The sequence below is a fragment of the Haliotis asinina genome, chromosome 5 (assembly GCF_037392515.1).
Source record: "Haliotis asinina isolate JCU_RB_2024 chromosome 5, JCU_Hal_asi_v2, whole genome shotgun sequence".
Lineage (NCBI taxonomy): Eukaryota > Metazoa > Mollusca > Gastropoda > Lepetellida > Haliotidae > Haliotis > Haliotis asinina.
In genome coordinates, this window is record NC_090284.1 from 61,413,044 (window position 1) to 61,429,441 (window position 16,398).

General features: G+C 40.5%; 1 protein-coding gene across 4 annotated transcripts in view; it reads right to left on the minus strand.

Moving 5' to 3' along the window:
- Positions 1-3,741: 3,741 nt before the first annotated feature.
- Positions 3,742-16,398, minus strand: part of LOC137284992 (MAM and LDL-receptor class A domain-containing protein 1-like) — a 36,638-nt gene continuing 23,981 nt past the window's right edge. For 3 of the 4 annotated variants that reach the window (XM_067817093.1, XM_067817095.1, XM_067817094.1), the window contains 10 exons: positions 15,981-16,083; positions 14,787-14,940; positions 14,077-14,176; positions 10,950-11,102; positions 9,897-9,973; positions 9,434-9,616; positions 8,088-8,172; positions 7,288-7,437; positions 6,013-6,278; positions 3,742-5,438 (listed from right to left, as the gene is read on the minus strand). In XM_067817093.1, coding sequence (XP_067673194.1) covers positions 5,295-5,438; positions 6,013-6,278; positions 7,288-7,437; positions 8,088-8,172; positions 9,434-9,616; positions 9,897-9,973; positions 10,950-11,102; positions 14,077-14,176; positions 14,787-14,940; positions 15,981-16,083 — 1,415 coding nt within the window. In that variant the 3' untranslated portion in view covers positions 3,742-5,294. The remainder of the gene's footprint in view (positions 5,439-6,012; positions 6,279-7,287; positions 7,438-8,087; positions 8,173-9,433; positions 9,617-9,896; positions 9,974-10,949; positions 11,103-14,076; positions 14,177-14,786; positions 14,941-15,980; positions 16,084-16,398) is intronic. The other variant, XM_067817096.1, reaches the window with a different exon arrangement.

Below are 16,398 nucleotides of genomic sequence, written 5' to 3' on the forward strand. Positions count from 1 at the left end.
CATCAACGGCGAGGGAATTCCACGTTTTTTCACCCAATTAAGTCTCTGTAATTCCTGCCTAACTGTTTCATTGCATACCTGAGGACTTCCTCTGCCAATCATTTCATTTCTGATGTTCTCAACACTTTTCAATTTGCCCCTACTCACAATCTGCCCAAGTCTTCGGCGATCCACAACACTGAATTTCCTAGGCCGACCTGCCCCTGCTTTGTGGCTCTATCCCGGTTCCTGTTTGAATATTCTTCAAAGTTCTGTATACTGTAGACAGAGGAATACCATGTCTACAAGCTAACAATTTAGTATCAGCCTCACCCCTTTCAAAATCATCTAGAATGAGCTTTGTTTTCTCTCTTGCTGTAAATTCTGCCATGTCAACACAGGAAGCGTCTGCTCAGACAAGGGAGATAACTCTTGACGTAATGAGCTGCCTTCTAAGCCTTCAAGAGTTGTCTCCGTTATTTAGTATGCTTACTGCATAGTGAAAGCCCTTTTTCCAATCTTAGCATCATTAGAAAAAAAACACAAAGATTTTCTCAATAATTTCTGGGAACACTGTAAATGCGTAGATGCATACGATTCACGTGGAGTCACGTGATACATATGCTCAGCGTCGGCCTAGTTTTTACACAGAGGATCAACAGACAAACACATAAACAATGGAATAAACAAAACAAAACAATCAAACAAGAACAAAAGGACACATTCGGGTGAAAAATATGTGTTTATTTGCTACCTATAAATTCAAGAATTGTCTTTCTTTCACCTGTCTGTTTTCGTATTTGGTGCTGACACATTTCTTTGGTATTAGGTGTTTGAATATTCTTGTTCTTGTCGACTTGCAAGGAGATGGCATACACTAAGTGTCATCATTCCGAATGCAAATGATACAAATTAACATTTGCTCACAGCCTTGTGCAGCAAAGTGTCTGTAAGCATGTATGTGTGTAGCAGGAGAGCAGTCACAGTACTTGCATCACATCCTGGTTCCCTGGCCTCTCATTGATACAGAGCGGCCCGGGTAACCAGGATGCTTGCACAAGGCGAGGGGCTCTCGATCAGAATGTGAACATAAACAACCTGTTAGGATTATTCTGGAGACGGACAATAGCCTCCATTTTCAAATATTTGTCCAGCTGGTGAAGCAAAATCGAGTCGTCACGAACGGTAACTTGGCTAAATGTTTGTCATCGTGATCGGTTTCTTTCACTGTTGTCCTTGCTTTAAGTTACGCGTTTGCTTGTCCTATGTACAATATAGATAAAGGTTTGTGCTGTTTCTTGAATATTGCTGAATGTAAAATCAAACGACATTCACTCAATCACTCTGAGCTCCATTGTTCTGCAGAAGAATACGGGAGTTGTTTAGTGGTTAAAGCGTTGGCTCGTACCGTCAAATGCCAGGGTTTGATTCCCCACATGGGTACAATGTGTGAATTTCTTATGTTCCCCGCCGCCCACCCGCCTGCTCGCCCGCTCCCTCACTCGCTCCCTCACTCACTCGGCTGAGGCACTGTAAATCTCATGGCTACTAGTATGGTTATCTGCCTTCATTTGTTGCCGATCAATAGCCCATTTTTATATTGTATTGGTTAAAATAGTTTTCTCCGTTTATAAATACTTGCCAGCGAGTTTTAAAACTTTTTGTGATTCTAAAGTTATTTTAAAGTCCGTCGATGACTGGTTATTTAACTACATGCATTTAATGTGTATGCACATCGTTTCTTTTCAATGTGCGTCTGAAATATTGCCGCGGTGACAGTAAATTTTACCTCACTCACTCACAGACAATGACCTCGATATACTGTTGAGGTAATAGATACGCATTCAGAACGTAGTTAAGTACCCCCAGGCATATCTCACGATTGAAGGGACACCGATCCTATCCCTTTGGAGCATATATGGGACATGACTGGCTGTAATGTGTGCACTAAAAGGGATACTGCCGTACAGGTCCTGGCCCACTGGAAGCTGCTCGACAAGAATAATGGAGAGGACTGTCGATACAGAGGATCAGGAGGCTAACATGGCGTATGAGGAGGGGATGTCCACATTCACCAATAAATTCAACATTAAACATTCCATTCCATACTTGTACAGACAGATCGTGTTTTTCAAATGAGCAATTATCATCGTAAATCATCAGCATGGATTCCAATGATTTTGTCGTTTTTGTGTCTTTCCATCGTGTATAACGTATGTGTTGAAAGTCTATCAACGCAAGGAGAGTGCTTAAGTAAATGTTTTTCATGTGTATACACGTAAAGCTTTGACTTTGTAAATCCCATGCTACGTTTTAGCTCTAGGTTAACATCTAATCTTTAAACATATTTTACAGCAAAACAAATAACAAACAATGTTTTACAATATGCCAATAAATGCAATAAAATGGTCCCGTGGGGTTTCTTGCCACACATCCTAGACATGAATGGGCTTAAATGGGTTTATTTTTCAGGGTCAGTATGTCAGACAACGAGGACCTCATGAATACAGATAAATACACAAAGATATTGCATGTCACGTTCTGTCTGAAACACTGTCTTGTTTGGTAATTGAATGAACATACATGGCGGATCCCCATCACCCTTTTTTGTCCTGAAATTGAACCATTGAAACAAAATGTGAATGTGCCAGTGAATGTTTATATGTTGTAAATTGCTTTGAATGTTATATAATAACGTTTCTTGAAAAAGTTAACATGTGATTCAAATGTCTTGCCGTGAAACTCGAATAACTGTTCTTGCTCTAAACCCTGAACAATTAAGAAATGCAAGTTTGAGAAGAAGGCCTATTGCTCGGATTTGTTACCTGTACCCGCAATGATGGATGTTTTACCTGTGATTGTGATGATGGTGTGTTACCTGTAAAAGTGTTGATGGGTGTGTTACATGTAACCAGTGTTTATGGGGCTGTTACCTGTACCTGTGATGATGGAGATGTTACCTGTGTATGTGACGATGGATGTGTTGTTTGTAACCCTGATGGTGGATGTGTTACCTGTAACTGCTATGGTGGATGTATTACCTGTGATTGTGATGATGGATGTGTTATCTGTAACTTGTGATGATGAATGCGTCACATGCATTTGTGATGCAATTGTCATTTTACTGTGATTATGAATGTTGTACCTGTGATGCTGGTTGTGCTATCTGTCTCTGTGATGATGAATTTGTTCCCTGTAATTGTGGTTATATTATTGTTATCTGTGAGTTTGTTATCAGTTACTGTCATGACAGTTACCTTTGAAATATTATTGTGACCTGTATTATGGTTGTGTTACTTATGACGGCAATGTTCTATGTTTTCAGTTACGGTAATGGCGGTTGTGTTGCCTTGGAGATGATTGTTACCTGCAGTGATAGTAAATGTCACATTTGATACTGTAATGGTGGTTGTGTTACCTTTGAATATGATTGTTACCTACAGTGGTAGTGGATGCGACATCTGATACTGCCATTACGGTTGTTTTAACCGTGACTCTATGTTATCGGAACGAGTTATCATATAGATAATTGGAGATATGGAAGCCAAATAACTCAAGGGTTCGTTCGCCACTTGAAAGACCGGAGTTCGATTCCACAACATGGGTATTATCTGTGAAGCGCGTTTCTGGTGTCCCCAGCGTGATATTGTTAGATTACATCTAAAAACCTCGAAAAACCCCATGTCACACAGTCTATGGGTAATTCCGTCTAAGGTCGCTGGTTAACCACCTATTATGTCTAGACAGACACGGAAAGACGTGTTTGGCAAATCACATTTATTATTTACAGGAAAGACAGTTTGATGAAGACAAATATTACTCATTTGAGACAAAATAAGATAATGGATTATAGTCTCTGAAGTCTCTGCAATGAATGCCGCCCTCGTTATTTTGACAATGTACGTGAACGTTAAACTTTCCGCCTATCTTGCCATCGATGGTTACTTTTTTATGATATGATAAAACGCATGAGTAACATCAACTTCCAAGCTACATGATTCCTTGAGTATTGCATGCATACACTGGCGGTAGACGGCAACGCACAATATAGGCACAGTCTACATGAAATACTCCTCTCCTCCGAACGTTGGTATCGTTTTTGAGTGCCGGTGTAAACCCTTATATAACCAAAGGCAATACACTGAATGTCACATTAAACTTGAACGAACGTGTAAGAAAGAAGCGTTCGTAAAATATCATATCCTCTCCTGCACAATCCTTAGTGTTTTTCCGGCAGCCCAGACTACGACGATTGACATAACTTCTTATTCGCTACTATTCATACAGATCGTTTGTATAGAAATCAAGTATATGGTAAATTTAATGGCGATACACGTTCGCCGGAAATAGATCATTTGTCACTGAACACTGTCATGTGTGGAAGATGATTCTAAATGGAAGCATTAAATAAACATAAATATAATCATCAAATATAACAAACATAGATGTACAATACAGATAACACTGAAGTAGCAGCACAACACAATGTCGGCTAAAAGTATTGTTAAATCTCAGTTGTAGATGAAATGTTGCCTTGGAAACACTTAATACGGACGATGTAATTTGTTTCGTCACGCTGAAAGTTTTCATGAAGATTAGGATCCCGATCCACAAAGCGTTCGTAACGTTACGACCTGTCGTAACTCTGTAGTTTATCATAGACTTACGAATGCGTAGCACTCCGAACGTTTCGTGGATCGGGAAACAGACTCCTAACGAACAAACCTGTGTTTAAGTCACTACTACTGTTTCTCCAAATATGGGAATGATTTTATGCAGTTTGTACTGCTTTGTAATCAATGGGGTTATTTGCTCGTATGTAGGTCAAAAGCGAAGGAACATTACATCAATATTAACAAGCCTCAGAGTGGATAATATGTTTGTTGACTTAAATAGAACATACGTCAAGTGTGGCGATAAAGCAAAATATATGTAAAACAACATTACAGCCAAGTTACATATCGCGCTTTAGACGTTACAGAACTACGGACTACAACATGATACACCAATCAGCATTGAAATGTATGTATAATACTTGTGTTAAGCAGACAGACAACAAGACAACCTTAAGTATGTGAAACAGAATGACAAACGACCATATTTACAAACACAACCCTCCACTGCTGCCTCTCAAAAAATATAGTTCCAGTATGGCTGCAGTCTCGCGTATCTTTTCAAAATTATATACACAAAATACGTCGTCCGTCCGTGGTCCTCCTCCAAGATCACACAAGTCATTATAATTCATTATATCACATTCGTTGTCCACTCCCGGAGTGAATCTAGCCAATAGCTCATATGATCATCTAAACCAATCAGCGTCCAGAACTCTGCAAAAACGGGAAATGCCTTCTTGACAGGACCTGGGCGTCGAAGCTGTAGCATGCGCCAGGTGTGATGGACACATCGTCGATGGCAATGTCTCCGAGGGAGCCACCGGACACAGCCTCAAATATTATCTGAAGCATGAGGAGTAATTATAACATTGTATGTAGTGTTGCATTCATAAGGGCGGGAAAAATGATTGACTAGCCCTGACACGTGTTTATGACAGGAGCCACTGTGGGGCAGGGTACGCTCACCCTTTCGTAAAGACGTGGTATTCTCACTATTTCACAACGATAAGTTATCATTTTTTCATTATAACTATGGAATTGTACAATCGACTCTGTGTTTAGGAGAGATCTCAGGGGAACGGATTTATTGTTTTTGTTTGAATACATGATCACGATGTTAAATTGTCAGCACCGTGTTCAGGAGTTTAACAGGAGTATTAACAGTCACAAACATGATCCTGAGATATTTTCTTAAATATTGTGTACAGGGGCACAAACCCTACTTACTCATTATAAAGTGGCAGCACGAATCTTTATCAGGAGAGACAAGGGTAGCACAGTGGCAGGCATGGTACACAGTGGCCCTCTAGCTGCCGCATTATTTGCAGGTTTTCCCCTGTTCCTGACCCTTACATTCAGCCCCCTGTTTCACGAGTGTTTGAGTCTACGGCCTGCGTTACTAAGATGGTGTATTCACCTGAAAGTCCTGTCCTGAGCTTGTCACGGTCTGGCGATGACGTCTCCACCAATTGCCCTTGTCTCCTGTCACGGACCAGAGCGATGTGATGCCACCACCCTCTAGAGAGTAGCGCAGAACGCTGAGGGTGCGGACGTCTCTCCCATACATGTGGTACCAGAACTCCAGACAGAAACCCGAGGATTCATCTGTCATACGTGGGGACACGAGACGAGCCACTGAGCCGGGAGCCACGGGCCCAGACGTTTCAATGTATACAAAGAAGCCTACAATAACAGATCAAGATTACAACATAAATATTTAGCATATATAAGCCAGTGGGAGTCGCGGCGGTTGATTTGATTAGATGGCTGCCTTTGTGTGCTGACGAGTAGGTACCTGGCTCTGAGAGTGAGGGTTCGATTCCCGGAGAGGACTCAACCCAACAAAATCACTATAACTTGTACTTCTATTACTACCACCGTTACTGAGAAAAAGTAACCCCCGAAATAACATATGTTAAACAAGACGTTGCTAACCATAGTTGTAAGCTTTGTTTATTACTCACCAACTACTAGAATACCGATCAAAAAATGACAATGAAAGATCGTTAGTAATTAATAGAAAGAAGGCAAGAAGATCGTTTCTTTGCGGACATGAGGAATCAACACTTGTCAAAGTACAGAAGACATGCTTGTGCTGAATGTTTCAGTGTTAGAGACGCGTAACGGTGGGGTAGCCTAGTGGTTAAAGCGTTCGCTCGTCACGCCGAAGACCCAGGTTCAATTCCCCACATGGGTACAATGTGTGAGGCCCATTTTCTGGTGTCCCCCACCGTGATATCGCTGGAATATTGCCAAAAGCGGCGTAAAACCAAGTCACTCACTTATTATATGACGATAACGATGTAATGACACAGCTGTGTATTAAACGTGATCATAAAGCATATTTTTCAAGAAAATCGGGTAATATATTAGTCAACATCTTAGACTGTATTTCATAATGGCCCATAGCCTATAAGTTGTGTGCAAACAGTAACTGGTGTTAGAATGTTCCAGTACAAAATATGTCCATTTTTGTGTTAACGCATAAAATTACATTTTTCAATATATGTTTCAGATTGTGTTTGAGGGTATACGAGGGACCAGCTGGCGGAGCGACATGGCGAACGTAAATTGTGAATAGAAATACCGAAATTCCGAACCTCCCGGTTCCAAATGAAATCGGGAATTTACAGGGATTTTTTAAGTGCGAATGTCAGAGTGTGACGGGAACCTCTGGAGACAAGCTACATACCTGTACTGGTCGTGTGGTCAGCAGTTGGTCCAGTGCCTGGCGTCCATGTTGAGTGGTTAGATCTTTCCCAATCAAATATGTCCATGGGGGGTTGGGCGTTTCTCCATCCGCACCAGTCCGTATCAAAGTTACAGTTAAACTGTACAATGTCTGAAAGAGATGGGAGTGTGTTATAGCATCACAGGGTACCTAAACATATGGGCTTATTCAACAAATACAAATTAGGAGCTAGAGTGTATATGGTTTTACGTCTCCTTTAGCAATATCCAAGCTGTAAAGGTGACATGTGATTCACATACTGTAAAGACGACATGTGATTCACATACTGTAAAGGTGACATGTGATTCATATATGTAGGGAAAGGAACACGGGTCCTTGGCTTGACCTCTAGGCTACCAAACCCTACTCCACATAATAATTTGTCTTTCAAAGCTGTTGGGGCAAAGGCAAAACAACACTGAAAATGGGGGATTCCCCATCTATTTACTACCGCCGCTAAACACCATGAATACCATGTTGTGTGTATTGTTTCTATGTCAGCTAACGTGTGTGAAGATATAGCCATTAAAACAAGACATGAAATACAAATAACACCACTCCTGGATTAATCAATGGCAACAAAAATACAGGTAGACACCTCTTCGGAAAGAAACATTTCTGAACAAACTCACTCACTATAAAAAGTTATTATCTATCTAAGTCTTTGTAAAGTCACCCACTAAATATATTGCTGAGATATACCGTTTAAAGTGGTTAAACATCCCGTTCTGTCTGAAATGGGCTGCTGCCCGTAGTAATACCTGCACATTCTCCCTTCGTGATGTCTACGTTGTCTATCGCCATGTCGCTCCGCCAGCTGGTCCCTCGTATACCCTCAAACACAATCTGAAACATATATTGAAAAATGTAATTTTATGCGATAACACAAAAATGGACATATTTTGTACTGGAACATTCTAACACCAGTTACTGTTTGCACACAACTTATAGGCTATGGGCCATTATGAAATACAGTCTAAGATGTTGACTAATATATTACCCGATTTTCTTGAAAAAATATGCTTGTTTGTATATAAATATGCTGGTTCCTTATGATCACGTTTAATACACAGCTGTGTCATTACATCGTTATCGTCATATAATAAGTGAGTGACTTGGTTTTACGCCGCTTTTGGCAATATTCCAGCGATATCACGGCGGGGGACACCAGAAAATGGGCCTCACACATTGTACCCATGTGGGGAATCGAACCTGGGTCTTCGGCGTGACGAGCGAACGCTTTAACCACTAGGCTACCCCACCGTCCCTCGCATATAATGTAAATTTAAACTGCAGTATGTTTACATAAAAGAAACCCCACTTCTTGCAATGACACTTCCGTTCATACGAGTCAACTGAGTGACCTGTTCGTTTCCGTTTGATAAGATCTGGTTACAGTTGTATCAAGAACCTCTGTATGGCGAGTTAAGGTTAGCTATAATCTTGTTATACGTCTGACTTGCTGTACATAATGACAATCTTTACTCCATGTCCCTATATCTTCCCTATGGTGATACCTTCCCAAAAAAAAGATGATGATTGACTCAGCCAAACTGACTATAAACCATACACACAAAACAGAGTTATATTACCTTTTTATTTTACAGAACTTAATTCCGTTCTTGAAACCTGGCCTTAACGAGTTCCTACGTAAACTTGGCGGCCTGAAGGTAACCGTGTATAAGCCGGACAGTCCACTGACTGACGTCACGAGTATCAGTTCAAGCTGATACGATGATATGTATGAGACAGGTCAGCGAAATTGACCACCCGATTCAGTTAGTTCCTACTGCCTGAGTTCGAATCTGGACCTGACAACCTTGGCTGTGGGCGGACAGCACCGGATGTGATGACATAGTTCTAGGCAATGGTCTTGCAAGGGGATCTTGCCTCTGATCGCGATGTAATCTTCATTGCAATATTATATCACTTAGATTTCATACAAGGTTTTAGAGTTATAGAGGTGTGACGTCACAGTCCCATTTCATCGGAACTACTTCATCGTTTTTTAGTATTTTTAACTTAAAAGGATTATGAGAGGTTGGTATACACAATAAAGAGATTACTGAATTACCGATGAAGATTCTCTCACTATTGTTCAACCAACCTGAAATGGTGACATTGGGTCTAGGTCGATCTGTTCTCGGTGCCACTTGTTTCCATGTTCACCAGATCTCGTCCACAGAAGCTGTGGTACTGCTCCCAGCTCTGCATTAAATACTCGGAGCGTTCCCATGGTGTCCCCGAACATGTGGTAGGAAAACGATAGACATCTTGGCCCACCTCCCTGCTTGTACAATAAACACAGACGTAAGAACAAAACACGGCTTACTGCAGCGCCAACATCCTGGACTAGCGAACGTGTTTGTCGACATAGCACAGATGTAAGAACCAAGTATACACGCAGGATATACCCATGTGTTTGACGTAAACAAAGACTTGAGTCGTGTGCAGGGGTACAACCCCCAAGGCTGATTCTTGCTCAAAATATCGCTATCAAATGTTATAAACAAAGTGAACGATGCATTTTGAAGCTGAAGATTGCAATGAAAATATTATTCTGTGAATACCTTTAAGACGGGAGTGGCTATTCTGGCTGTATCGTTAGGCTTCCTTGGGCTGGAGGACTCCGTGTACAGATAAGTGCCTGTGATTTGTAGAACAGACTATTTGTATCATGACGATACTTGTATATTGATTGGATAGTTTTACAGAACAGAATGCGAGTAGCGGATAGTATAACAGAACAGAATGCGAGTAGTGGATAGTATAACAGAACAGAATGCGAGTAGTAGCATTCCACATTCCGATTACAACGGCTGCAATGCACCACATTTCATTTGTGTGCATTCTATTATTACAGAGGCCTAGTCAACATGTACCAGATTTACTTCCTCTTTTATTCATCTGTCAACACAGTGCATATGGCTTTCATTGTTTTGAATAAAGATAAATATACTGATACCATTTTCAGATACTGCTCTCTGTACATTGATACTCATTCACGGGTTGTTCTCCGTGATTCGTGTGTAACGTGAAGTGTTTTATACCCGATAACGATGTATTCATACCCTATTCACTTTATGAACTGACAACTGAAAGTGCTTTGATACCATATTCACGTTTTCCTCACTGTGAGGTATGTGTGACCGCAAAGTGAATTTATACCCTTTTCACTTGTTTTAGAATATTCTCATCCATAAAAAGTGTCATGTATTCATATTCACATGATGCTCTTTATAATCTGTATGTGACACGAAGGTATACTGATACCCTATTCACAAGTTGTTCTCTTTGAGATACTAGTATGTATGTGACTTAAATATGTATTGATACCCTATTCAAATGTTGCACTCTGTAATACGTATTTGACTTTACATACGTAAAGGTGCACTAGCACCTTGTTCACATTTTGGTCTCTGTGAGATATGTATGTGACTTGAAAGTGTTGTGATACGTTGTTCACACACTGCTCTGTGAGATATGCATGTGACTTGAAAGTGTTTCGATACCCTAAGTTGTAAGTTGTGTGCGTGAGATTCCCTGCAGACAGGCGACTTCGATGAAAACTAGCATTATCAATAAGACAGAATGGATGTGACCAATTGGTATAGCCATCTCACCGTTGGCACAGTTCGTGGGGTCACAGTCGGGGCCGGTGTTGAATGTAGAGGTGGAATCTTTCTCCAGGGTCCAGTCAAAGATGTCGTCCTTAGCCTGTATCCAACCACACGTGTCGCTGTTGAAGTCGCATGACATAGTCTCCGGTGTAGCAGCTGCAACATCGACGTCGTCAGAGATGTTAATGGTCGTACATGAAATGCATGGATGCTATCTTACGATCAGTTAAGCAGGTACGCCAGGTAAGCAGGGGCGTCAGTTGACTATATTTGCTCCTACCATTTTACATATGATGTAAGCTTTTTCCTTTCATAACCTGATCTACATATTTAAGAACCGTTAACGTGATAGTTGAAACCGCATACTTGTATTCGATACACTGTGAATATGGACCAAATTTATTCTAAAAGCAATACCAATCTAATACAAGAGCTAAATTCAGGGTGACTTGTTGTTCAACGATGCCGTACATATCAGTGTGTGAAATAGCCACTCGCTAGCGGGCAAAAATCCAGTCGAGCCAGCTAAGCTCCACAGTCACTGGCCCGACTCATGACTTTTCCTGGGGTCAGTTTGAAAATTACATCACTCTCTCCAACTAGTTAAGTTATAATACCCTTTTAGATTATGCATGATTTTGACTTAATGTTCGTCATATTAGCACCTTAATGATGAAATCCGAGTCTACATTCAAATGTCAGACTAGTGAATTATTCTGTATTCTTTCAGGCATAGCCCTCCCGACTGGCTTGCACAACTATTTCGCACATTGGTACATAAGTCTGCATGCTAGTACTTAACCTTAAGAGATAACCTTACCAAAGGGACAAGGTCTTCTGAGGTTTCATATAAGGATCCACAAGTTTTAAAAAGTGTGTGACATGAGTATTGTTGTTTCAGCGAAAAAAACGCGTTGTCATCAACTTGTCTTCTAGTTCCGACTGTGGTCGATGTAAGAACATTTAGAGCTGACATGATACGGGCAAGTAGTATCGGCACAGTATCAAAGTTTCGGTTTGGTTTCGTTTTCCTCTGAGTGAGATAACTGCCGTTTTTTACAACTCTTGACCATTCCGAAGGTCAATTAAAATATGGAACGTGAAGCTTATTGTTGGTGTCCGCAGATGTAACGTTGCTGAAATATTGCTAAAACCTAGACTCAGTCACTCAGTAAAATCTAGAACCATCCGAAGTAACTTTTCTATCCTAATTCGAAGATCGTTAGTAGTTACGTATCTGACATCGAGTATCTTTCATAGTTCCATAGTAACACAGCAGCCCCTAGTGTCTCTTAGCATTTGAGGATAATAAGCAAAACACAATTCCTCGTACCTCGATGTATGGCATTATGGCGGATAACCTCAAGTGTGCCATTATGAAGGGTACCTCCACGTCTGGCGGTATGACGGAAACTATCCTCAGGTACAGTCTCGTGTACCACGCTTGTTATGTGATGCTTTGAGTGTTGTCGTGTCTAGGAGATATTTCCTGAGTCTGACCCCATTAAAATTACACAAAGACAATCCAATAGCGTACTACAGAGACGGCATCCAAGTTATGAACACATAACGTCATGGCCATCTGGTGTTGTTCATCAGATCATGAAATAATTCTTACTCGTGCAGTGAGAATGTCCTGACGGAACAAACATCAGTAGATTCGGCAATGTTGCTTAGAACAACGACACAGAGTTAGTCGCAAGTATTTATTATGTCATATGCAAATCACAGGGAACAAAGGTATTATAATGGAAGCATTTGCATATTATGCATGGTTTTGTGAATGATTATACGTTAATAAATGCACGTTAAACATAAGCACCCTTTATGCTATCACAGTTTGGCTGCAGGTAAATATAATGCATTTGAGCACCGTCATGTCGAAATTATGCTTATATATGTTTGATATAACATGGCGTTAAGACCACACAGACAAATACGTATCCTACCACATTGTCGTAAAGACATACATATATATTCGGTATATCCGATTTCGAGTTAAAGGGTTCTCGATGTTTTGTGCATACAGAACCTGCTTTCATGTCGACAAACATAAAAGGTGATATTTAATCTGCATTTGTTCCACAGTTGTGGATTGGGAAATTTTACTCTAACACGTGTACGCCCATGTAGAATTGATAATACATATAGTTTATCTCAGCATTATCTTATATAAAGCGGCAAAACTGAAAACATATTCTGTAAAAGCTGCATTAGTTCTAAGAACATTTGAGGGTTACATACTACTCAAAGACTGCCAAGCAGAATCGTACAGATTCAACTAGCACATCGCTGAAACTGTCGACAGTATACCATTCTGAAAGACTGACGTTAATATTTCACAGCAAATGGTCAGTTCAGTGTTGGTTCCAATGGTCGTATGTCAGTGAGGGAATCAGATCTCTAGTGGTCTCTTACACTCTTGGAGGATATATACACGCTATGACTGTCACGATATCTCGTTTGCGATAAACGCATAGTATTATCCAGTAGTTACGGCTTCCAACTCAAGGGTTTTAAATGAATACTTCCCTTGTTTTCGCTCTCTTCACATTCTTTCTGGGGACCTCTTGGTAACCTCTGGATGCATAGCAGAGCACCCGAGTTCAGATTATACACTGTTACGTGTTGAGTCGAGTCCCTCAAGAGAACCAGAAACTCCATTACTGTTGGTCTGTGCCCTTTTTTCTCATAATTGTGTTTCTAGATTTGTCAGGACCGTAACCAAAGCGGTAACTGTCCTAGAACTACTTTACACCTACACCAAGCTAACACTGTTTGATGTCGCTGAAATGTTGTTAAAACAGCCCAAACCGAATACCGGCGTTAATTTGGGTGTTTTATAGTTTCAGTTTTGGTGTAGTCATGTCTGTATTACGTTCTTGGTCATTTCATTGTACAGTCGACCAGACGACATGCCTCAGATCTGATACCTACCTACATACGGTATACATTCATTTACCCTGAAACGTGAACACGGTATATTCGTGTTTCCCTTGGACTGCCTTGGACAAATGATTCCTCTTGTTCGTGTTCGTAAGCAGTCTTTGAGTAGTATAAATATGTATCATAGTGCATAACAGTTATTGTAGCCGAGTGAACATCTACATGTCTACATGGGTACCAGTACCGTTGACAAGTGTTGACAGGCTGTCGCAAGATCCAACAACGATGTCGTCAACGGCCATGTCGCTCTTGAAGCTGCTACCGGCCACCGCCTCGAACACCAGCTTATGAAACATACACAACAGTTTCAGACCAAACCTCGATTATACAATAGTGCTTTTTCATTCGTATTTTCTTGTTTCTAGTTTTATAGTCACATGCGTATTAAACACTGTTCGACAGATGGGATGCCTCACTGGTCATCTCGAAGACCTGACTTGGAATTGTTCATGCTTACAAAGAAAAACGCCGTGAAATCATAGATTACTTCAAAGATCTGTTTAAAACTCTTAATCAGCCTCTACAACTCATGATACAATTTGTTTTGTTTCAACAACGTATGTATGTCATTGAAATCTAATATACACATACACCCATTAGCTTCAGTGTTGATACTGCAATGAAGATCTGAAGAGCAAACTACAATACTAAGTATGTTCCAGTGATGTATGGAAGCACAGTTTTATTGTACTAGTTTGGGAGACTGTCTCTGTGCCTTTTGTGTGTGTACATGTACGTGTGCCTTGTTTTTCTGGCATGTGTGCGCGCGTGCGTCTGTGTGTTATGTGGACGTATATATAAAATGCAAGATGACAGGCACGACAGGAAGAATGGTAACTTTAGTGATGAAGTTGTATATTTGGGTACATGTCCACTCTAGGTGTTGTCGTGTACCTGGAAGCTGCTTGAGTCGTCGAGGACGAAGACAGCCATATGCCAGCTGGTTCCGTGATTGTCCGACAGGGAAAACTTGGGTACGTTCTTGCCCCCGATCCGCTGATAGACGTTCAACGTCCCCATCGTCTTGCCGTACATGTGGTAGTGAAACCTGTCACAAATACATCATATTGTTCAGTTCATGAGTACAATAGCGCGAACGACGCGCGTAACACCTAGCACGTTCGCTCTGATAAGACCCGTGAAGGTCCCGAGGTAGAATAGGCCTTTAACAACCCATGCTTGCCATAGAAAGCGACTAGTAAGAGGCGACTAACGCGATCGGGTGGTCAGGCTCGCTGACTTGGTTGACACATGTCATCGGTTACCAGTTGCGCAGATCGAGAGTGCGGCGTAAAACTAAACTCACACTCACTCTGATAAACCTAACTATTTGATATTCCATTTAGTGACATTTTCAGTAGAAACTAAATAAATGAAATTTAATCCATCGTATGCGGAAACATTAACGCAAAATAAACACTGATTTTCAGTTGCAAGTACTAAACGAACAATTTGATAATTTAGCAGATAAATCGTATTATGTCTTATCCATTATCAGTAGGCTTACATTCCCAAAACAACACACATCTACAAGTTAAATTCCCAAATTATTTCAAAACAAATTGTAATGCAAATACAGATCTTATCTACAACAATGGTTATATATCCTTCGCCGCTATTTTACAAAAAATATTGTTCCACAACATCGTAACGTTCTCATTTTGTGGATGGTACCAAAGTTGTTCGAACTGTAAACAGTACATTCAAATGTACCAGTACCGCTCATAAAATCACTGGCTATTCATCTGACGACAGTTTAGCAAGCAGCAAAGAAAATATTTAATTCGGGAAAAGGCTGAGAATGCCGATAATGAAAATATACATGTCTCGGTAATCATTCAAAGCATTACTAGTATTTCAAGATTCAGAGATACCAAAATGGGACGTGCATTGTATACATATATAATTATGCAAATAAATCATTTATAATACATTATGTGGACATCAATGTATGAATAAAGTTGTACAATTACTTTTCAGTTTCTCTCTCATGACTATGTAAGTGCATAGTGTTCATGTGATGGAATATCAATATAGATTGTAAAATTATAAACTGTGGCAGTGAAATATGTTTTCTCTCACACTTACGCAAGACATGCCTTGGTTCCCAGGTAGCTGAAAGTAGGGGAGATAAGCCTGGCTCGATCGCCCTCCTTGCAGGGTGTGGAGCTCTCAAGAAATATGTAGTAACCTAAAGAGATATAAATAACATCAGAGTGTTAATACAACATGCAAATACAACATACAGTGTCATGAGATATGTGTGCTGACATACAAATATGAAATTCCAAGAATGGCCGCGATCACATAATGTCAAAACAATCATAGGATAATAGCTTCAACGGAACCACCAAACGATAAGATAAATCCAATAAAAAATAAAGAACATTGCCCAAATTGGGTCGAATATCTTTCAACAATGCCATACCATACACTGAATAATGTGGGTAATTAGTGTGCCAAAGATTGGTAGAAACTGGCAAGGCTAAAAACGGGGCCATAATTA